The 24929-nt window shown below is 37.2% G+C and overlaps 1 protein-coding gene across 2 annotated transcripts in view; it reads left to right on the top strand.

The window, feature by feature from the left end:
- Positions 1 to 24929, top strand: part of FRMD6 (FERM domain containing 6) — a 74351-nt gene that overhangs the window by 28872 nt on the left and 20550 nt on the right. Inside the window, exons 2-7 of one of the 2 annotated variants that reach the window (XM_012663823.1) lie at positions 7887 to 8127; positions 14163 to 14253; positions 17275 to 17354; positions 18385 to 18461; positions 20170 to 20356; positions 23368 to 23523. In XM_012663823.1, coding sequence (XP_012519277.1) covers positions 8029 to 8127; positions 14163 to 14253; positions 17275 to 17354; positions 18385 to 18461; positions 20170 to 20356; positions 23368 to 23523 — 690 coding nt within the window. In that variant the 5' untranslated portion in view covers positions 7887 to 8028. Of the gene's footprint in view, positions 1 to 7886; positions 8128 to 14162; positions 14254 to 17274; positions 17379 to 18384; positions 18462 to 20169; positions 20357 to 23367; positions 23524 to 24929 lie in introns of both variants that reach the window. The other variant, XM_012663822.1, reaches the window with a different exon arrangement.

Raw genomic sequence — 24929 nt, 5'->3', positions numbered from 1 at the left:
TCTAGGTCTTTTCTGTTTATGATGAATATTCATCATAGTGAATATTCTCCTTTGTTTTTAAATGGAGAGAAACTTTAAAACTTAAAGCAATTTTTTTTCAAGTAAAGTAATTATTGATGCTGGCATAGCCAGTGGTAGTAAACATTCAGTGAATTAATGAATGAATGCATCAAGCAATCAGTCAGCTTCTTGTTTAGATGGGCTGTATTAGAGAGGACTTATTCAGTTACAAGTGGCAGAATTAGCTTAATAGAAAAGATAATTTATTGGCTCACTACACAGGAATTCCTATGGATGGTTTCTGGCTTCAGACAAAGCTAGACGCAGCAGTTCAAATGATGTAATCAGGATTCTTTCTAAGCTTCTCTTTCCTCTGTGGTGGTGTCCTTCTGAGGGAAGTTCTTACCGTGTAGTACGAAAGATGATTGCCAGCAGCTCCAGGCTTATGTCATTTTCACAAATAGCAATCCAAAGAGAGGAGCAGCCCTCTCCATCCCAACATTTGTATAACAAATTTCATGCAGAAATTCTGTTTTTTCTTAGGTTTTATGTTCATCCTTTAGACCAAGCACTGTGGCTAGAGAATGGGGCACCCTGTTTGGCCAGCCCTGGGTCACACCCTACCCTATATCACCTGTCTACCCTCCAGCATGGAGAACACACTGTGGTTAATAGCCCTACTGGAAACATCTGGGATGGGAGAAGATGGTGCCAAGCACATTAAAACAGAGGTCCTCTTACCTTCCATCTTTTGGTCAGCCAGCACGTATTTGAACCCATGAACCCATACATACTTTCTTTCCATACATAAAATTTCAAAGGGGTAACCACCTAATGTAATGCCACTGTCCCATTTACAGCCAACAGTATACTTAACTGCCCCACCCCAAAGTGTAGACCTCCCAAAGTTTAGCTCAGTTGCTGCATCTGGCTCTAAGGTCTAGATCTCTATATAATATGTATTATTGTTGATCAGCTATAGATATTCCTTCTCATGAGCTAGCAACTCATGACTATTTTAATGAACAACCCCTCCTACCCAAATAATCTGGTATCTAATACTTTATATCCATTACCTCATTTAACCCTTCCAAAAATCTTAGAAGGCCAATATTACAGATTTTACAGATGAAGAATCAGGCTCAGAGATTAGGTAACTTGTCTGAGGTCATACAGCTAGTATTGTGGAATCCAGATTAGGATCCACAGACTGGGCGGTGAAGTCCATCTTCCTAATCAGTATTCTGTCCATTGTGTCTAAACATCTGAGGCTCCACCATATCAAAGATGATCATAGCCTTTTCACAGTGCCTCATTTATCCACCAGAGCAATGGTTGGAAGGTGGGAAAGAAGAGAGTAACAAATAATCTGATGTTCTTTACAGAGCATTTGGCGCCAGATGGTTGATAGATGGCGATTACTCTCTTTTTAGGTAAAACAGAAACTGCAAAACAGGCCATGAAGCAGAGAATGTTGAATTTTCTTCTCAGATTAAATGAGGTGGTTTGTAAATGGCTTTTACAAGCAAATAACTCTTTTAAAAAAATTCTTTAAAAAAAAAATCCTCATAATACAGAGTAAACAGACAAAATGAAAATCAAATATCAATTGTTTCCAGGTCAGTTTTTGTATTTCCAGGTACTGGTATCAACATATAGAACTCTCCAGGAATAAGTACCTAGGAATAATGGAAGCGTATTTGTGTGAAAAGTTTGGCAATACACTACACTAAATATTTAAATTTCAAAGTTAAACTTTAAAGCTATTCCAAAGCCAGAGGCCACACACATTCAAGAGGTCGAGAATTTTGACTTTAAAGTTCAAGCTAAGATTTCTGAGTTTGGAACTCAATTACTGACCTTTAGTTGGAAAACATATATTTAGTAATAATTGTGTTATTACTTAGATGAAGAAACAGCTGGGTGGTAAAAAGTAGTCCGTAATGTCTCTGTGGAAACCTGTAGAGCATTGGTTTTCAACTGTGGGTAATTTGCCTCCAGGGGGCATTTGGCAATGTCTACAGACATTTTGGGTTGTCACAACTGGTAGGAGAGGGGCTCCTGGCATCTAGTGAATAGGGGCCAAGGATGCTGCTGAACATCCTACAATGTACAGGACAGTCCCCCGCTACAAAGACTGTTTGGCCCAAAACGTCTACAATGCCAAGGTTACAAAACCCTGCTGGATTCCTCATCGTCCATGTGAAGATTACTACACACTGGACATGGGTGTAATAAGCCAAACAGCTAACATTTAATGAGCATATACTATGTGCCTGGCATTGGAGATTTAAAATATAAATTATAGCTAGTGACCTTGCTCTAAGAAGATACTAGTAGAAGAGAGAGTAGAAGAGACAGACAAGAAAAGTAACAATTACAAACTGCTGAACTAAGTGTTAGTGTAGCAATAGTGCTTTGGGACAGCAGACAAGGAGTACTTACACAAGCTGATTATCCATTAGACAAAACTTCTAACTGAGCATGAGTTAGTCACAGGGCAGCCCAGATTCATAAATTTTTAAATTTTTTTTTTTTTTACTTTTCAGAGACAGGTCTTGCTAGATTGCCCAGGTTCTTGAATGCCTGGCGTCAAGTGATCCTCCCACCTCAGTATCCCTAGTAGCTGGAACTATAGGTGTGTACCACCATGCTTGGCTCCCTAGCCCAGATTCAAGGGGATGGGAAAGAGATCCCATCTCTCAGTGGGAAGCATGACAGAAAGTTTGTGGTTTTCTTTAATATACTGTGAGTAATTAACAACAGTGTCTGGCACGCAGTACGTATGTAATAAGTGTTAGCTGTTGTTAGTACTATTATTTTGCATTTTCTGAATAGTGAGTGAGTCTTGGCATCTACTGTTCACTTTGCCTGGAAAACTCATTCCTGGGATAAATGGATGGAAGGAAGGAAATAACATCCCTCTTCATTTAGATGTTTGCCCAAATATTGACTCATCAGAGATGCTTCCCCTGATTACCCTATATGAAATAGCATCCAGACCACAACCTTATTTCTATCAATTCTCTCACCTACTCTGGACTTATCTTTCTTCCTAGTACATGTCACTGACGACATACATTATATGTTTATTGTCTGTCTCCATTAGAGCAGGGTATTTGTTCAGTGCTGTATACCCAGCACTTAACACTTGGCACATAGTTGGTGTTTAATGCGTATATGTTGAATGAATGAACAAACAAATGAACAAAAAAACACAACTCATTTTACCAAAGGCATTTTGATACCCCCACTTCTAGGATAGGATACAATACATTAAAGATGACATACTGTTTTATTTCAAAGTGATCTTAGCCACAATGTTGGTAGCACAGTATTTACATACTTAATGCTGTTGTCCACTGTATCATCCCTTGAGGTTGACATGAGAGTTGTCCATCAGAGCATGTGTGCTCTTAGGAATCAGGGACAATACTATCACCTTAAGCTTCTTGGCAGTGTTGTGTCCTTAACCAGATGCTGAACTTGTGGGTGTAGGGAGAATATCTATTGCTTTCGTATTCTGCCTTTCAACAAATAAGTATTACGGTACTGTGTGCATAATGTGAGATTTATAAATGTGTAATGATTAGAAGATAGGGCTCTCTGCAATCCAATTTTCAGGATAATTTTTTTGCCTTGTTTTTGTTAGGTAATAAAGATAGTGTATTGACTGTTGACAATGCCTACTTAATCATGTTTGCCTTATAGTAACCTTGCCAAGTTACCATCTTTTTACTTTTTTAGGGAGAAATCCTAGAATTGAGAACCCTCCTTTACCTCCAGCAAATATGATACTATATTATGTGGGTGGGAAATTTCTGTTGACCTACTTTTTTTTTTTTAATCTTTTTGTTTTAGAAAAGTTTTAGATTTATAGAAAAGTTGCAAAGATGGTACAGAGAGAGTTCCTGTGTACCTGACATGCACCCAGTTTGCCCTGTTGCTCACATCTCACATAATTATGGTACATGTGTCACAACTAATGAACTAGAATTGATACATTACAGTTAAAGTCCATACTTTTATGCAGTGGTGACCCAGTTTTAAAGCTTATTTTCCACAATTTCTAAAAAATGGAAATCAGTGCTGAATGTCCATGGGTAGTGGCTTCCTGATTCATAGAAGAAACTAAGTAACTTTGTCACCAATGGGGCTTACCAGGAAACAAGGGACCTATATTAATGTGGGCTTAAAATTCAAGTGAGGGAGTTGTACAGCTTAACATGTTGTGTTTGTATCTTGGGTATTAATAAAGATGGCAGGGCAGAGTTTGATCACTGTTAAAGCTGGTTTTTTTGTTGTCTGGAAAATAAGTTTTTACAACATGGTTTGTCCTTCATAAATAATCTATCCTAAGGTCATTGGACAGAAAAGGGTTGCCCCAGAGTAGGAAGTATGGCCTCTTGGTACTGAGTTAGAATTTAGCTTAGGACACAGGATAAGTAGCTAATGGCTGTGAGGCTGTTTTCTACAATTCAAATTGATATAAATTTAGTCTAATTCTTTTCCCCAGGACTGCCCAATTTAAGATTAAATTTTATACTGGTGCGTATTAGAGATGTGGTTGTTTTTGCTACTTGAGCGGAACCTTTTAATCAGCTTTAATGCTGTCCTGAGTAAAGTAAAAACTTAATGTCTCTCTTTACAGGCTCTTCTAGTGTGCCATTCTCAAAGCAGAAAAAGCAACAGTGAAGCAGCACTGTTTCTTATGTACTCTGCTTCTATTAAATTTGCTTTGGTAATCCTCTTTTAGTCTTTTGTGCTGCAAAAGAAGTATTTTCACCATAAAATAAATAAAAATTGTACCCAAATGAAATTTTCAAGTTATTTTAATGAAGCTCTGGAAACATCCCAAACCACACAAGATAAATTTTTTTCCTAGTTTATTTTTTAAATTCTAGAAAGTAGGTCAGTAGGAATACCCTGCTTTAATTAGTTTAATTAGAAATGAAAAATTGCAGGACTAACTCAATTTGAAACATAGATTTAAATAAGAATTATACTGGGATTAATATTATTAATATTTAAGGGTTTGAATTTAAATAAGATACATTTAATCAAAGCTTATAATTTCTTATTGAACAGATTTTATATAGCAAAAAGGAGGCCTAAGTGTTAGAATATACCAATACATGTGGAAAAATTTTGCTATGAAATATTAATATTTGACAAGGTAATCATTTAGAACTGTATTTCTAAATGATCTACCTAAGAATATCATGTATTCTACAGGACCCTAATGGGTATGCCTTGGAGATAAAAAAGGCCTTCTGTGTTTGAGTGAGTTTGAGAAATACTACATTAAATTTAAGAAGTTGCCTGCGGAATTTCTCAGAGCCTCTAATACTTTCTGAATTTCTAAGAGCAGGCTTATATAGGGTGTGGTACTTTGTAAACTTATTTATCCCTAGATTACCAAGTAACATTTTTCAGGAAAATGTTCTAAGTACACAAATTTGACCTGTTTTAGGAATTTATACCTTTGACAATGTTGAGGCCTTTTTTTTTTAAGTTATGGTGATACGTAATATCATTCATATATGTTGCTTCTCCCTAATTCTTTAGGATATTTTCCCAACATATTATATCTAACCCTCTACTCAGTACCTTCCCCCTGTTGAGTAAAATGGTGGTTTCAAAACATGGCTATACAGAAATACCTGACCCTATTCCTGGAGCTTCTACATGAGTAGGTATGTCACTGTGCTCAGGATTCTGTATTTATTACACACACCCAGGCGATTCTGATGCAGCTAACAGTCCAACTGTTTTGAACTAAAAGCATGTATTTCTTTAGATGGGCGATTGGATTTTGGGGTTCAGTTATTTTGTGGTCATAGAACACATGGGTTAACCATCCATTTTGGAGAGAACTGTGGCACTGACTGCCAATGACTCCATGAGATGATGGGCTAACTGTAACCTACTATGGAATTATTCTTTAAGAAAAGCAAGCCAGGCATGGCGGTGTGAGCCTACAGTCTCAGCTACTCAGGAGGCTGAGGCAGGAGGATCACTTGAGTCCAGGAGTTTGAGATCAGCCTGGGCAACATAGTGAGACCCTGTCTCCAAAAACAAAACAGAAAAAAAAAAAGAAGAAGAAAAGAAAAGCAGAATACTCCTAAGTAGCTTTTTGGTCACCTTCCTAATAAGAAAATACTACATATACGGTTATGATTTGTTTTTATTTAGTTTTGAGTAGTTCCCTTGTGGTTGGTGTTTTATTTATACTTTAAAAAGAATTACAAAATTATATTTATTCACTGTGCCATCTATTTAAGAATATATTCTCTCCCACCCTGCTGATAAGAGATAGACACTTAACCTTAAGAAGCAAATAGGCCAAGATTCTCATTTATGCTTTGATTTACATGAGTACTGACAATATCTTTTCTGTGAAAACTGTATGGTTATGTATATTCTGCCTAGTGAAAGAGTTCCATATTCCTGGAAACTGTCTTTCACATCCTACAGATGTATCTGGAAAGGAATAATGTAAATACTAATGGTTTGACAGACAACTAGTCTTGACATATCTTGGTTGAATACTGTTCCGTTAGCAATATGTGAAACTAGACACACTCATTAAAAGTAGGAAATATCTACTGCTTTAAAATTCTGTAAGGTCACACCAGTGCAATTAGATATGAAACAAATAATAAGTGTGATTATTGAAAATTGGAGATAAAATTTTTATTACTTGCAAACAATTGTTTACATTAAAAACCTGAAAGAAGGCTGGGCGCGGTGGCTCACGCCTGTAATCCTAGCTCTCTGGGAGGCCGAGGCGGGCGGATTGTTTGAGCTCAGGAGTTTGAAACCAGTCTGAGCAAGAGCAAGACCCCGTCTCTACTAAAAATAGAAAGAAATTAATCGGACAACTATAAATATATAGAAAAAATTAGCCAGGCATGGTGGCACATGCCTGTAGTCCCAGCTACTCGGGAGGCTGAGGCAGGAGGATCGCTTGAGCTCAGGAGTTTGAGGTTGCTGTGAGCTAGGATGACGCCATGACACTCTAGCCCGGGCAAAAGAGTGAGACTCTGTCTCAAAAAAAAAAAAAAAAAACCTGAAAGAAGTTAAAAAATAAAGCTAATATGTTTAATGAGACTAATTAGATATGAGAGGTATCCAAAACCCATAGTCCTTTTTACACACAAACATGATTTGATATGCCCAGTCTTGTTATATCTATGTGTTAATTGGTTGGTGAAATAATAAATAGAAAAGTTAAGTTTGCCTTATCAGGTTAGAGAATCAGGAGAGAACAGCACCATAAAAATTAAGGGAGAAGAAAATTGTAAGGAGGGCTAAACAACATGGCAAATATTGTAAAGAGATCAGTTAAATGAGTCCTACGGATACTACAAGGGTCTAGAGCTCGCGGGCTTCCCTTAGCAGAGCCACGTTGGTAAAGAGAAGGAAGTGGAAGCCAGACCACAGTGGCTGAAGATGAACATAATGTAAGAGCCAAGACATTTATTTTAGTTCCATAGTAATGGAAGAAAAAGAGCGAGTATTTTGTTGCTGCTGTCTTTGTCATTTTGTTTGTTTTCAGAACGCTTTGTTATCTCCCTCATAAGACTGGAAACTTCTCAGTGGCAAGACCTCTGTTTCTGTGAGCCCTGCAGTGCGTTTGAGGCCTTGAACGTTTGAGGCTCTCATTGGCTTTGAGTTTAATTCCTGACTGTGAATGAAAGTTTGAAAATAATATTCGTGGTCAAAATATAGAATAAATTTCAGTGAGTTCTCACGTATTAAACTAGGCATCCCTGGCTTGAGACATGCTGTCTCTGTGCTCACAAGAGCAGTTGTGCTCTGCTCTCCTCACCAGTCTCACGGCCTTTATTCATGAGCCTCCATGTGGGCTTTTTTTTTTACAGCTATGAAACCTACGTAGCTGAACACATGCTTCTCCTGTAGGATATGTGATGAGGAGGAGAGTTTGGCTTTGGAGTGCTGGGAACCTGAGGAATTGCGGAGAACTCAGAGCCCAGCCCTGACTACTGGAGAGCCCACAACACAATGAACAAACTGAACTTCCATAACAACAGAGTCATGCAAGACCGCCGGAGTGTGTGTATTTTCCTTCCCAATGATGAATCTCTGAACATCATCATAAATGTGAGTAGATCCAATTTTAGAAATGTTTAAATACAATGTTTTTGCCAGTGACCACATTCAAGTTATGGCTTGGTTAAGGGTAAAGACGTTATAGAATGAGACCAATAATAATGTGGCAGAATTGGGGTGTTAAATAGTCTATACAGGACTAAACCTAGCGTCATGGCTTAAGTGCAGCTGTTTACAAGTGTGTACATGAGCGTAAGCATGACCAGCTTGAGATATAAAACATTTCCAGCACCCCAGAAAGATCCTTTACTACCCTCCCGGTCAATAACCTCCACCCAGAGGGTAACAGCTATTCCAGCCTGTATCACCATTGAGTAGTTTCACTTGTTTGTGAACTTCATGCAGCTTAAATTATGTATTATGTTCTCTTATGTGTCTGGCTTCTTTTACTCAACATTTGGCCTGTGAAATTCATTTATGCTGTTTCATGTGACAGTAATTCTTTCCATTGTTGTGTGATATTTCATTGTATGAATATGCCCAGTTCATTTATCCATCTACTGTTGATGGATATTGGGTTGTTTTAAGTTTGGGGCTATTTTGAGTGAAACTATGATGAACATTTTATGTGTATGCACATGTATATACATTTCCGGGTTTATACTCAAGAGTGGATTTGTGAATCATAGGCTATATACATGTTTAGCCTCGGCAGAGCCTGCCAAACAATCTTACAGTAATCGATGTCATGACTAGCATTTTTTGACCCTTCTCTATTTTATTAACTCTTGTATTCTTTCTTTCACAAATGGTATTCTGATGGAATTAGGGAAAAATTGCTTTAGTGTATGCCTTGAATTAGTTTTCTTTCCTATATGCTGCTATATTTTTAATCCAATTGCTGTATAAAAGAGTATTTCTAAATGTTATACGACATTTAAATAGCTTCATTAAAAAGTTTAGATAGAAAAAGGTTCTGCTTATTACCATAATCATTTCGGCTTTATTCTGACGATGAGCACAGGTTCTTGATTTTCTAATGTATCCTCGTCTTCACTCAGAGGGATTGTCTGAGCATCAAACTTAGCTACTGGATGAACTTTATCATCTGTTAGGCAGAATTTCCAGTGATTAGCTACATTCCTGCTCAGAGTACCTGAAGTTGTTTTTGGATGTGTGAGGTGGTAGGCTATTATTTTAACAGCATTTTGTTTTTAAAACCAAGTAAAAATTGGCAACGTATCTCTTTCAGTGTGGGCACTGGCAAAATAAATTAAAATATAATTCTACTTACAGATGTGAATATGCCGTTTTTGAGTTCTTTTATACATGATACATAGCAAAATATCCACTGAATTTTTAAACTATATATAATCCAGGGCATATAGCATAAGCACTTAAGAAACTTCTCTCACTTCCAATTTCTGTCTTTTCACCCAGTGGAATATGTATGTGTGTGTTTGTGTGTGTGTGTGTGTGTGTGTACGTACATAAAGGATATGGAATAAAACCCCCCTAGCTGCAGTTAAGTGAAGGAAGGGCTAATCGGACTTAGTGAAGAATAGTAAAAGCTGACTATAATTTTCAAATAATCTGTACTAGGATCTCAGCAGAGGAAGGAGAGAACAGACTGGAAGATGGCCAGTTCATTTGTTCTGTAGATTAGTGGTTTTGAAATTTAAATGGACATCATAATTATTTGACAGAGATCACTAACTATTCAAATTGTTGGACCTCACTCCTTAAAAATGCTGATATAGGAAGTCTAAGGTAGGATATAGGTATCTGCATTTAACCAGATCCCCTAAATAGATGCTATAGATATGCTAAAATCTTGAGCCAAACAGGCAAAGATATGTGTACCAGCACCACTTAGTTCCTTTCACTCCCCAGAAGTCTATTAACTGGATTTTGTTTTTGGCATTATGTCAGTAGCCTAGCCCTTAGAACAGTACATGATACATAGCAAACACAAAGTAAATGTTGGTTGTTGTCAGTAATAATCATTATTTACATCATTTACAAGTGTAGTTGATAGAATGTTGTCTTTTTGCATGTAGAATAAATTTAATGTTTTGGTCATTCTGAATTCCACATGAGTTGTACTAATTGGAGCTATTTTAAATATGGAAATTTGGAAAATTTTTTAAATAACATCATGGTAAATATCAAAGCCATAAAGTTTTTTAAGTAATATAAATTAGGGCCAAGAGCATCTACATCTTCACTAAGAACTAGAGTGAAGAATTCTTTTTTTTTCTACAGCATATTTTGGACTTTTTTGCACAATAACCATTGACGTTCAGAAAGGATCAAATGCTGTTTTAGTTTAAAAGTTCCATATAGAGTATATTTTTGGATAAAGCTTTAACTCATACTCTTAATACCTCATACTATATGGCACTTTTTAAGGTTTCCATTGCTTCTGAAGATTAAAGAACTTGAGAAATTTCACAATCAGCTAAAATGTAGCCTTAAAAACTCATAATATGCAAATATAGAAACCTCAAGCTTCTTTTCACAGCAGGTAAGACTTCAGAGCCACAGCCTTATTTAATTATAGTTTTTAAACAAGTACACTGTACTTATTTGATAGTTGTTAAAGAGCTTTATCAGTAGGCTCCAAATGCTTGATTTAAACTAGCGGAACAATAATTATATGGGATGCATGGAGTAAATGTAGGGTATTATTTGGACTACAGTCACATAAAGTTACAACGTAGTTTATTTCCTGTACATTTAGTTTGTGGTTTGGAATTTTAACTTTTTATTATATTTTTGTCCTGGCTGCTTTGCGTCCAACATTTTTTAAATGCAGTCAAACTAAGCTTTAAGGTGCTCTAAACAATATGACATTTTAAGTCTCAAATTTATAGTATAGTTGAACTTAAGAATTTTATACGGCATTTGGTACTTTCTCCTCTTCTTTTTTTTTTTTTTTACTTTTAAATTTTCTTTAGAAACAGAGTCTTGCTCTGTCACCCAGGCTAGAGTACAGTGGTGCCATCATAGCTCACTGGAGCCTTGAACTTCTAGGCTTAAGCTATCCTCCCACCTAAGCCTCCTGAACTACAGGCATGCGCCATCATGCCCGGCTAATTTTGAAAAATTTCTTGTAGAGATGGGGTATGTTGCCCAGGCTGGTCTTGAACTCCTGGCCTCAAGCAATCCTCCCACCTTGGCCTCCCAAAGTGCTAGGATTATAGGCATGAGCCACTCACTGTGCCCAGCCTCTCCTTTTCTTTATCATTGTTTATTTAAGCTTATTTATAAAATGGAATTATGGTAGGATGGAACTCAAAATCCAGAGTCTTTTTAGTCAGTGTTGGAAATAACATAGGACTTCTATAGGACAGAAATCAAGGATCTCAAGTGGGTGGAATCATGCTAGCTATATACAAAGAGGATGATAGTGATTCCCCACTGGCAAATGTGTTCTCTCAGTGGTGGTGGTGGGTTTGCATTGATACGTTTTTCCTAAATTGTTGAATGGCACATTTATAAAATGGTTGCTCAGTAAGTCAGGGAGTAGTGTGTATCATAGAACAAAGATGCAGAGGAGCCCACAGGGAGTCAGATATGTGGCTTTCATTCATCAAACAGTTACTGAGTGCCTGTTATTTATCCTGAAAATAAGACACTGTTCCAGCTTGAGTTCCTGGTGCTTCTAAGCAGCTGACTTGGTTCTGCTCTGGCCTTAAATATCTTTTGCTCTTTCCAGTGGGTAAGATGCTCAGGTTGGTTGCCATTTAATAATGAATGTGGAAAAAGTGATGTGTATAGCTAAAATGATAAACTGTCATGTTGCACATGTTTTAATGTACATATATAAAATGTTTTGATACACAAATGAGTTGTGCGTTGCTGTCTTTGCCACTACTAGCTACATAACTTTAAACTTTCTGAGTTTTATTTTCTATTTCTATAAAATGAAGAAATTGACTTGGGTAGTTTCTTGAAGTCAATGCCAACTCTAATAAACTTTTCTGATTCTCAAGTCAACAAGATAGACTCAGCAGAATTACTGCCCCCACAACACTTCGTTAAATATTTGAGAAAGCATTAAAATTATGTGTTTTAGAGACTCTCTTATAATTCAACTTTTGACTTGTCCGAGTAACTTATTTCCGGAGTTCCAAGTTAATAAGGTTTTATGGTTGAATTATACTAGGACTCAGAAAAGGAATATGGTTTAGGTACTAAAAAGATACTAGACAATAACAGTAGTTGATTAAAATAAATAAATAAAAACTAGGCAGGCACTCATTGTATAGTATGTGATATTTTGCATAGACCATCAAGAGGAAAACTTTCCTTGAAAGGATACTTGCCCTAAGTAGACATTCCTCAAAAGAGGAAATACAAATGGCCAATTAGATATACGAAAAAATGCTCATCCAGCTACTCAGGAGGCTGAGGCAGGAGGATTACTTGAGGCCAGCAATTCAGGACCAGCAGACTAGAAAAATAAAAACAAGCAAAAATAAAATAAAATGCTCAGCATCACTAATCCTCAGAGACATGTAAATTAAAGCCACATGAGATATCACCTCACACCTATTAGAATGACTACTATCAGAAAGACGAGGCCAGAGGTGGCTCGTGTCTGTAATCCCAGCACTTTGGGAGGCTGAGGCAAGAAGATCACTTGAGGCCACAAGTTCCAGACCAGCCTGGGCAACATAGTGAGACCCCATCCCTAAAAAAAATTTTAAAAATTAGGCAGGTGCAGAGGCATGAGCCTATAGTCCCAGCTACTCACTCAGGAGGCTGAGCCAGGAGGATTGCTTGAGAGACTGGGTGTTGGAGGTTGTAGTGAGCCACTGCACTCTAGCCTGAGCACAGAGCTTGACCTTGTCTCACATACAATAAATAAATAAATAAATACGTACATACACACACACACACACACACACACACACATGACCAAAGAGAACAAGTGTCAGTGAGGATGTGGAAAAAAGGGAACCTTGTACACCGTTGATGGGAATGTAAATTAGTATGGCCATTATGGAAAACAGTATGGAAGTTCCTCGAAAAATTAAAACTAGATCTACCACATGATCAGCAGTCCCACTCCTGGGTTTGTGTACAAAGGAAATGAAGTCATTATGTCAAAGAAGTATCTGTACTTCCATGTTCATTGCAATATTAGTCATAATGGTCAAGCTATATTATCAATGTAAGTGTCCATCAATGAGTAAATGGATAAAGAAAATGTGGTATATATACACCATGGAATATAATTCAGCCTCACAAAAGAAGGAAATCCTGTCATTTGCAACAACACAGATGAACCTGGAGGACATTATGTTAAGTGAAATAAGCCAGACACAGAAAGACAATACTGCATTATCTCATTTATATATGAAATCTAAAAAAGTCTAACTCGTAGAAGCAGAGAGTAGAATGGTGGTTACCAGAGGTGGGGGGATTGAGGAGATGTTAGTCGTAGGATACAAAATTTCAGTTAGGAGGAGTAATTTCAAGAGATCTATTGTACAACATGGTGACTATAGTTAATAATGATGTATTATGTACTTAAAAATTGCTGAGAGTAAATTTTAAGTGTTTTTACCATAAAAAAAATGATGCATATGTGAGGTAACGCATGTGCTAGTCTGATTTAGCCATTCCACGGTGTATACATGTATCAAAACATCCTGTTATACATGATAAATATGTAATTGTCATTAGTCAATTAAAAAAATGAATAAAAGGTTTTAAAAAATAAAAGATACTTGTCAAATGAATACTTTTGGTAGTCTGAATAGACTGTTCTCTGTACCTTCTGAAATACTCATCATGTACCGTGGTTTGAGAGCCTTGTCCGTGTATCGTAAGATTTATGAGTCTTGTGCAAGAATGCATTGGTGCTTTATTACCATGTTGTAAAAATTGGGATTGCGATAATCATTACTGAAACACCGCCAAAGATTAAAGTGATTTTGATAAACCAACAGTAGTTTTGCTAGTGTCAGCTTGTCCTTTCAAGACACATGTTTGTGCTTTAAATTGCCTGATTGTGGCTCCCTATGTAGACTTAGTTGAATTGTTATCTCAATCATGCTTTTTTTCCCCTACAGGTTAAAATTCTTTGTCACCAGTTGCTGGTCCAGGTTTGTGACCTGCTCAGGCTAAAGGACTGTCACCTCTTTGGACTCAGTGTTATACAAAGTAAGTCTTAGTCCCATCTCTGCTGGATGTAGCCAACTATCCCTGAGGAAATGACATTTTATAGCTGTAACTTAAATTTGGCATCTTGTTATAAAACTGTGGTTATCAAAATATCCATAAACTGATAATCATTTTTAGTCTACTATACATTTTTTAATCTCGACTACTGTGTATTTCTTATAAGATTTAGGATGTTAGCCTTGTTTTTATTATAGTTTGAACTTAAAAATTGATTCCTCTTTAGGAATCTAGATTTTATGTGTTTGCTCTTTTCATGTTTTAGTGAACTAAGCTTGATTTTTGTTTCCTTGCATTCAGGAAACATCTGGAACTAGTAGGAAAGTATCCTAGATATATTTGTAATTTAATTTATGTTATAATTTTTAACATTAGACTTTCCGCTTTTCAAGTTCTCTTGTTATTGACTGTATAGTATAACAAAGTGATCTGTTAATGTAATCTTATTTTCCTTTATTTCTTACCTCTTCTCTTTTTTTCCAGTCAGACTACATGACTTTGAAATATAGGGTCAGTTTCTTCTGTATTCTTTATGTGGAGAAGATTTTCCAGTAAAGGACTCCATTGGACCTTTCTTCCCCTATAATGCCTTAGTTAAAGAGTTAGATTCCTAGGACTTAACCTGTAGCCATTCTTTATAAGCTTTCTTCTTTCAAATCATACGTTTAAATTTCTCTAATTTAGTCTTTTTATGCCAAAAACTTTTCATATCTTTGCTCATTGTGTCAAGATTTTTTTGTGTGTGAAATGTATTTAATTATATTTTATACTTGAATGCGATTGTTTTCTGTTACTGGAATTGGTTTAAAGGCTTAAGATACTTTGAGGATTTGGTCAATACCATAAAATGCTTACAGTTGCCAAGTTGGAAGGTGTATCATGGTCAGCTGATAAACAAGGCCCCTTCCCCAAAATGTGAACTGTTTTCAGTTGACTTTTTAGGGCAGGCTAAAGAGCATGTAGCAAGGACCCTTGAATCAGCCATTTGCTCGTCAGTTTCTTCCTGCGGCTGTTAAAGCAATAAAAACACAAATGCTAAGCTCCATCCTAGTGTTGGTACATATCTCATTTTATCAAGGAAGGGTCTAGGAGCAATAAGATGCCATAAGATTCTAAGTAACTCATTACTCTATGCTTGAAGTTAATTCTTCTTATTACAACTATAGCCAGACTGTTGATCTTTGTTGTTCAACAAGTCAGTCCAATAAAACCAGTTTACAGTTTCCTTAGGTTTCAAAATAACAGCTAAGATATCCTTTTCAGAAAAGAGATTGTAGGATGGTGAAAGAACATTAGAACAGGAATCAGATGAGCTGATTCTAAATTCTGGTTCTACCACTAACTAGCAGTGTGGCTTTGGACACAGTATTTGACATCTCTCAATGTCAGGGGTTTTTTTCCACATGTTAAATAGAAATTACTGCTCCACTGGCTTTGGGAACTGGTGTGTGCTTGAGAATTCTTAAGGTATAAAGCTCTGGTCAACTTATGGTAGAGATATAGTGGTAGTTTAAAAATATAGATGTGCTATTGTGGTGAACAGTCTCAATTCAGTTCATTATGTTGCTTCTTCAGACAGGAACTCAAGCCAAACACAAAACAGTTTCAACAGGAAGATTGTCTGGTCTTGTCCATTTCATGTTTAACCTGTAATATGAGAGACGGGATAGTGTTCGTTGATCTGATAACTGGATTTAAGTAGCATCCCCCTTTTTTTTGTTCTGGGATCTCTTCCTTATCCCTTTCATTGAAATTGGTTGACTTAATGTGCAATTTATAGCCAGAGAGTAGCTTTACCCTTCCTACTCTCTAATGGCATTTTTCCGGACAAATCCCAACACTTAGCTGGGAGTCACCGTGTAACAAAGTACGTTTAACAAAGTTGGAGTAGTCAAAGAGACACACTTCCCTTCCAGAATGAGTACGTTTTTATGTGGAGCTTTCCATGAGGATGTCCCCTTACTGATGGTTAGAGAAAAAGGAATGTTTTTTAAAAAAAAGATTTAAAACTTTGTACAAGATAAGAATGCTGAAGGCTTCTCTTGTGAAATATGTCTCTCTTAAAAGGTTCTCTTTGGAAAATCTGAAAATGTTTGTTTTTCGCCAGCTCCTTTTCATGTTTAGATCATTTTTCCATAGGTTTTAGCAGTCTTATTTTCTGTGCACCTTAAGAACATCATCCCCTCGAGGGATTTTTTGGCATTCGTGCTTGTTTTTCATAAGATTCTTCTCTTTCCATGAGATCAATCCCAAAGTCAGTGTGAGTAATAGTTTATCATTTTGTCATGCTGTGTTTTCATGTGTGGGGAACAAGGAGAAGAAATAGTTTTAAAGATTATTCTTCACAAAGTGTGTGGGTCAGGCTTCATCTCACTTGGAAATTGGCTGATATCATGAATGTTTTCTAATTTCTTAAATAGTAATTAAGTTGGTGTTTCTACCCTGTTTTATAATTTCACACATATGAGAACAGTCTTCTGTGAGCTAACTAAAAGCATGTTTTTCTAAGACTAAGTAACGCCCAGACTGTTGAAAGTTAGACTGTAAGTCTTAATGACCCTAGAAGCTAAGAAAAAGCAGGAATTGGAAACTAACATTTCTTTTAAATATATTTAATAGTATGTGCTCTGTATTGTAAAAGCAAAGTAATTCATAAAGAATCTCATTACTGGCCAGGCACAAGTGGCACGCACTTGTAATCTCAGCTACCTGGGAGGCTGAGGGGAGAGGATTGTTTGAATTCAGGAGTTCGAGGCCAGCCTGGGTGACATGGTGAGACCCTCATCTCAAAAAAAAAAAAAAAAAAAAAATCTCATTACTATCTACCCCACAGGCCCTTTTATCTTTCAGGGTCTTATTGAGTTTTCTCGGTAGTATTTGAATTCAGAGTACATTAACAAATCTTGAGGCTTTTTTGAAAAAAAAAACGAAACTTGTTTATTTGTATATTCTTTTTAAATCTATCCTTTTTTTTATCATCTTGTCTCCTTTTTTAATGTGCAGATAATGAACATGTATATATGGATTTGTCTCAAAAGCTTTATAAATATTGCCCAAAAGAATGGAAGAAAGAGGCCAGCAAGGTACGACAATACGAAGTCACTTGGGTGAGATTATATTTATGAGCAAAATTATTTTGATTTTTAAAAATTGTTTAATTTTGCTGTTATACATTAGGAAAAAATCTTAAGCAATACTTTATACAGTAGAGAATGGGAATAGGAAATGAATTATAAGTTCTAAAATGTCACAATAATAAGTATTAATAGCTTATAGCATATAACAATATATTCTGTACATCTGTTAATAATGTATAATAACTGTTTCGTAATCTTGGGATAATACTTTGAAGTGAAAAGCATGCAGAAATCATTTTCCCCTCTCCTACGGCTATGCTAGTTATCAAAATTGTTCTAAAAGTTATTAGTAATTTTTAAATTCTTTTTTAATATACTCACATTTGTTATTTTGTAACAATGTTTTGTTATCGTACTGATGCTTTTATTTAGTAAATATCAGTTCCATTTACTGAAAGAACATTCACAGGGAATTAACCTAGTGTTTCCAGGATCACCCTTGTAAGTTAGGAGCAATAATACTAGATTCTCCAATTTTTATTTAAGAATTCTTGGAATAAACTAGAAGCCTACTTCAAAGCCACCTACAAAGTAAAGAACATGAATGTCTAAATAAACAAACAACATATTATAATAGAATTTGGTATGTGGAATGTCAGAAGAACAAGAGAATATTTATAATAGGGAGCAAATGGTCACCACAGGGGACAGAGCTGCACCAGGAGCTGGATCTCAGCTAGAAATTTCCACTGGCATTTATTTTTATCTTCCCTTATGTTGTCATTGGCATTACAGTGAATGAGAATCAGGTAGAGGGATGGTGCCCTGTTTTGCTTTATAACTTCCTCATTTTACATGAACCTGGCATGCAGATGGGACAACTCTCTACCCACTACAAGCCCTCACTCACTATAAGTAGATAAAACCTTTCATTGTTTAAAAAGTATCTTGCAAATAATGGTATTTTGGTTGCTTTTGAAACACATTTTTGAAGTAACTAGAAATAGCTTGATTTTTATGTGTGTCTTTGTTTTAGGGTATTGATCAGTTTGGGCCTCCTATGATCATCCATTTCCGTGTGCAGTACTACGTGGAAAATGGCAGATTGATCAGGTATGAGGACAGGGAGAGATTCTAAACCTTTGTTTTCCCACAGCGCTTCTTTAAACATGCCAAATAAGTTACTGGTGCTTATTGTTTGTCACCACCTGTTAGAATATAAACTCCATAAGAGCAGTGATTTTTTTTAAATCTTTTTGCACACTCACGTATCCTTAGCCCATAAAACAGAGAAACAATAGGCACTGAATAAATGTTAGTTGAATGAATGAATGAAAATGTTAGACTATTAACGAAAATGTTAACAGTATCACTGGCTCACATTTTCTGTACTCTACATTTTCATAAACAAATCAGTCTCCTGAAAGATATTTCTTTCAAGAAGAAACCGGCACTTTAGTGAAGAATGGAGAGATTGGTTAAAGGACTAAATTCTTTTCCGGTGGTGGGGTGGAATTTGGGGCAAGGACAGGAACTCTCCTGTAAAAGTGCATGGGTGTTTATATAATTTTTTTACTCAGTTTACCTAGTAAATGTGGAATGCCCTGGAAAGAAGGAACATATATTATTTAACAGTTAATTAACCCCCTGGGGCTAATGAATGTTTAATTGATCCCTGTAACTCTGCCTTTTTCCTCAGGGAGGAACCAGTCCAAACAATGTGGTCGGCTCTGTAAAAAGAAGTGCTCTGTAAAGTACTCTGTCCCAAGGGGAAAAATTACATAAATGCCTTATTTTTAAGTTCTTTCTACTTAAACATGGTCTTGTTTAAAATAAATCCATATGTTTTTATTATTATCTGCTAATGATATTAGCTATGAATCTCAGGTAAACATTCAACCTAAAATATACAGAGGCAAATAAGCTCACTAAAATACCCACACACACTTTTTTTCTTATATTTTTACATTGATCACAAAAGCGTCCTATTTGCCAGTGAACATTTTTTGGAGCTTTGACCATGTTTTCCCCAGTCAGCACTTCCTACTCAGTGTATTTAATGGGAACAGTATTTATTTCTGACCTCAATGGATTGTAATGAGCACACTATTAGTATTTCCTTTCGTGGGGAGTACAAGGATTGTCATGGCATGTGCCTATAAAAACACTTTAGTAACATTCACTTAATAAAAAACCAAAAAACAGATTTAAAGACAGCTTTCACCTCATTTATTCTTAGTGAATTTTTTTTTTTTTTTAAAAAGAACACTACGGTTAAGCAAATTTTTTTTCTAGAAGGGTATATAAACAGAAACAATTTTAAAAGGGTCTTAGAGTATTTGTAGCATGCTCAGCTAAAAAACAAAACAAAAAAAGAACAGCAAAACATTAAAGCCAGGATAGCCCCTCAGATTTGTCCTTATTTATGTCATGCGTGCAGCATCATTGTAGCAAAATTGATACAACCGATGTCTAGCTTCTATTCTAATGCTTGTTCAGTGAAACATTTACTATATTAGAGTGGAATGATTCAGACGTTTTTCCCCTTCTCTGAATGAATCAAATGTTGTATCCCTTAGGAAATGTTATTTTTGTTGTCTGGATAGTCAGTCTGACATGGAGCTCTGAGCCCCTGCGACCTCGTGAAGGCAGAAGGCAGTGATCTAGTATTAGCCACAGCCTCCCCCTCTTCATGAGGTGGGAGGGAGGAGCAGAGACAGAAAGGCTCCTGTCACCAGATGGAGAGCAGGATTTGGGTCTGTTTACATGCCATTGGATTGTTCCATCAAAATGTGAGTTCTGTTTTCTTTTATTTTCCTAGTGACAGAGCAGCAAGATTCTATTATTACTGGCACCTGAGAAAACAAGTTCTTCATTCTCAGTGTGTGCTCCGAGAGGAGGCCTACTTCCTGCTGGCAGCCTTTGCCCTGCAGGCGGATCTTGGGAACTTCAAAAGGAATAAGCACTATGGAAAATACTTTGAGCCGGAGGCTTATTTCCCATCTTGGGTAGGCACTGTTTTCAAATCTAAAGAGTGTTTTCTCTAGCACATTTCTAGTTCATTGTGCTGCTACTCATGCTGCTTCAAAAAATGGGAACCCAGATGTTTATGGCCAGTCAGACTCATGTTCATGATGCCCAGATATAAGTTAACACGTGAGAGCATGGTACACACGATGTCTTCATGTACTCAGTCTGCTTACAGTTAATGGGGAAGGGCATTGCTGTTCATCCTAAATATGGGGGGCCTTGGAATTTGCCAGCCTCCTTTTGGCATTTACATGGCTTTGACCATCTTATGTTCTTCTACTGGAGCAGCACGTTCCTCCTTTGAAGGGAGAAAAACATTACACTTTAAAAGATAAAGCTCATTCACATGGTTCCCTGGGCTGAGAAAACAAATACAAGTCAACTTCTTGCTTGCTCTGGCCTCCCTGTCCTTCACTCCCAGGAGAGGAGCCACTGCCGTATTTTGGCAAGAGATTGGAGGTTATTCCAAGACGAACTGTCTCAGCTACCCTTTCTCCACCCCACCTGATTTCTGTTCCCGTCCCTCCTCCGGGTCTTACCCACCCATCCTCGGAAAGAACTACTGCTCTTGCCTTTCCTTCTCAGTAAAGCATCTTGAAAGGTCGTGTATATTTGATTTTTTAGCTTCTTTCCTCCCACGTGTATTCCTCAAGCCATCCTCCCACGTGTATTCCTCAAGCCACTCCCACCTGCCTTCTGTCCCCTCCAGTCCACTTGTTGTGCTGCCCGCAGGCTCACCAGTGAGCTCTGTATTGACAGATGGACTCTTGATTGACAGACAGTGGACTCTTCACTGACTCTCACTGCTGCACTTGACTCCTAACCACTCACATCTTGGGAGATCTCATCTATATTAATGCTTTTAACCACCACCGACGTGTAGGCAACTCCCAAATCTGTTTCTCTCCCCGTATGCCTGAGGAAGCTATTTTTCCATAGGCGCCCCAACCTCAGAATGTCCTAAATCAAATTCATCTTCCTACCTCAATTCTGTGTATTCCTCCCTCTGAGTGCTTAAGAGTCCCAAGGAACTCTGCCTTATCACCATTCCTCCTCCCCGTCCCATCTAGTTGGCTGCAGCACCCTTTAATATACGTACTGGATTACCTATCACCCAGCTGAAGAGATACAGTTCCGTCGTGTGTTTGTTGCTGTTAGCTTTCCTAAATGCTCATTGCATGCGCCACCCATCATAGCCCTGCTGTTTCCCAGGTTCCAGCTCTCAGCAGCACTATTGCAGAAGCTTGTCCCTGCTTCAGTTTTTACTCTGCAATGCAGCTTGCAGATGAGATGATTTTGCTTGTGATTTAATCCTTCAGGGGCTCCCCTGTCGCCTGTGGAGTGAAGCCCAGCTCCTAAGCATAACCTAGAAACTCTCCAAGACATGGTCCCCGCCAGCCTTTCCAGCTTCCTGTCTGGTTGTCCTGCACTTTGAACTTTATGCTCTGGCAACATCCAGCAATTGATATGTCTTCACACCTCTGGGCCCTTTCTCCTTACAGTTCTGTTAGCCGGCGAAACCCCTCTCCCTGTTTCACCTGGCCAACTCCTACCCATCCTCTAAGACTCAGCTCAGGTGTGGTTCCTTCTAGGCAGACTCCTCTGGGATCAAGAAAACCCTAGACATAAGTGTTTTACATCTTATTTTCAAATGATCTGCTTATCTCTTGGCCCCAGTAAATTGTTTCTTAATATGCTCTAAAGGACAGGCATAAACTTAACCTTTTCTGTTTCATCAGCATTTCACATTGAGGTGCTCTATAAGTTTTTGTTGACTGACTTTACAGTGCTTAAGAGAAACCATAAATAATATGTGTTAAGCTTTACTGTTTGTAGCATGTAGTTACATTCTCTAGTTGTCATCACTCATTGAATCTTGGTAATTTAAATCATAACTTCCCAATTAGTATCCCATGGTATCCACTGTGCTGAGATACTAGTTTCTTCCACCCTTGGGATCACCAAAACCATCTACTTCAGTGCCCTTACAAATATTATTTTCAATGTGTTTTTGACCTGGAAAAAGGTTGACTAGTACTGATTTGGATGATCACCATGTAAAAGGAATCTAGGGGAAAAAAAAATCTGTAACTTGAAGAGTTCTCAGCAGAACTTGATAATTGACCAATAATTCATCATGTTTAATTCTCTGGAAAATATTCAGTAGGAAGAAACCAAATGTCAGTATCTGTAAAGACATTTTAAAACTGAAAACTCTCTAATTTTTTTATTCTGATCGTTTTAAGCATTATTCTTTTTGCTCGCATTGCCTAATTCTTTCTATATTTTAAATTAGTCCTCATGAAATCAACTAAGACTTTAATCAATACCTTTCTCTTAGCCTGTAGCTGCTAGATACTATATATTTTTGACATCTAAAAGCTCAGCCTACTGTCTGATAAAAACCTAAGCCACAGTAAATTGCAATGAATGTTTGAATGAAAATGTTTACTCGTAAGTGTTCTAACAGAGTGTTCATATCAGCCTCTTATGCAAGAACCAAGAATGTTTCAGAGAATTTCTTCTAGTCCCCTGTGACTAACATTTAGTACCTCCCACTCTGTGGCTGTAACTTTCAGAGTTAAGTAGATCCAGAACCTTAAGATGTGCCTATAGTAGAAGTATTTCATGGTACCGATACTTTTGCAAATATGAACAATGATGTGTATGAAATTATGCAAGTTTGTGTGTTTTTTTTTTCTTGGTGACTTTAAAGCCAAGAAAACCTATTTTTCCTATTTCTTGGGATTTTTTCGTCTTAGATATGCAGTACTACAGCTAAATTGACTCTGTATCTTCTAGTATTAGCTGATTCAGCCTAGAACATAACAGATGGTGAAAACAAAATAAAAGTGGGAATTTTCTAATGGAGATTAGCCAGTTTGTACGTCCTATTTTAGATTCTCTTCCTTTCATCATTTTGGGGGTGGGGGTAGTACTCACATCCCTCCAACAAATGTTGCATTGCACACCCCTTGTCTCCCAACAGGTTGTTTCCAAGAGGGGGAAGGACTACATCCTGAAGCACATTCCAAACATGCACAAAGATCAGTTTGCACTGACAGCTTCCGAGGCCCATCTTAAGTATATCAAAGAGGCCGTCCGACTGGATGACGTCGCTGTTCATTACTACAGATTGTATAAGGTACAAAACTGCAGTAAGTCTATAGCTTCTGAGAAAAAAAATTTCTGTTGAGAATTATTTCATTTTTAAAAGACTTTTAAAAGAGTTTCATTTGAACTTCCATTTGTTATTAATATCATAGGTTAGTCTTAGAGGCAGTGGTGCTTTTCCTGTCCTGGAAATAGGATAAAGTGTTTTTTTAATGGTTCTAATAATGAGATGACAAATGGCTGCAAATTGTGAATCCGGCTTTTCAGTGATTATGGAATAGTTATTTTTCTTCTCCCCAAATCTGCTTTTCTGCTTTGAGGAGTCACATTTGCAACTCGTTTGATGAATAATTAGTATTCCAATGAAGCCATGTCTATATTGTATCCATTAATTATAAGACCATCACCACAACAGCTAATGTTTATGGAGTACTGTGTTTATTGGGCACACTTTATTCTTTTTTTTTTTTTTCTTTTTTAATCCTTACAACTCTATAAGAAAAGAACTATAATCTTCATTTTATAGAGCAGGAAACTGAGGCTTAAGGAGATTAAATAGTTCCCCTAAGATCACAAAACTAAGTGGCCGACCTAGGATTCAGTCCAGGCCTTCTTGATAGCAAAGCCTGTGTGCTTAAGCCACTATACTCCATGCTTCCCTCACTCTGAAGTTACTTTCTTTTGTGTCCTGTGCATCTCTAGCCTCATTTTTCCATCCTGGGGCAGAAGTCACACATCCAAATAACAACTGAGACCATCTCTGCAGGGAATCAGTCATGTTACTGTTTACCGTCTTGTCTTCTCTTCCCCTCCTCCTCCCTACTCCTTCCCTTTTCCACAAATGCCGCTTTGTTGGCAAAAACTCCTGAATGCCTGTGTCAGTATTCAAAGGTAGATTCTCAAACTAAATGGGATGAAGTGGTTAAGAGCATGTTCAGTTGGCTTGCCTGCCTAGGATTGAATCTCAGCTTGGTTTCTTACTGTATGACGTTATGCAAGTTACTTAACCTCTCTGTGCTTCAGTTTCCCCACAGTTAAATGGGGACAGTAACATACCCTCCTCTTAGGATCACTGAAGGCTAAAGGAATTAATGGATAAAAAGTCCTCAAAACAATTCACAGGTTAAGCATGATGTCACGCTTGCTGCTGTTAGCATTACCATTGTTGATACTGTGCTCATTAACTCTACTACAACCGTTGTGGTGAGATTAGCATAACTGGACCATTGGAGATGAGGCTGTAGTTTGTTTGGATACATTGCTTGGTAATCTTCTAAGCTGGTTCAGAAAACTTAATAAGGGACCAACTGATGGTTTTTCTGTCTCTCTTCCATGCCCAAGAGATGCATTGTTAATGCCCCATCATCCTTGAAAGGCATAATTGAGTTTCATAAGATCCCTTTGGCTCAATTCCTAAAGGACTGAGTTGTGGGATTT

Source organism: Propithecus coquereli, unplaced genomic scaffold (genome assembly GCF_000956105.1).
Source record: "Propithecus coquereli isolate 6110/MARCELLA unplaced genomic scaffold, Pcoq_1.0 Scaffold83, whole genome shotgun sequence".
In the NCBI taxonomy this organism is placed as follows: Eukaryota; Metazoa; Chordata; class Mammalia; order Primates; family Indriidae; genus Propithecus; species Propithecus coquereli.
This window is presented reverse-complemented; position numbering and strand designations above follow the sequence as displayed.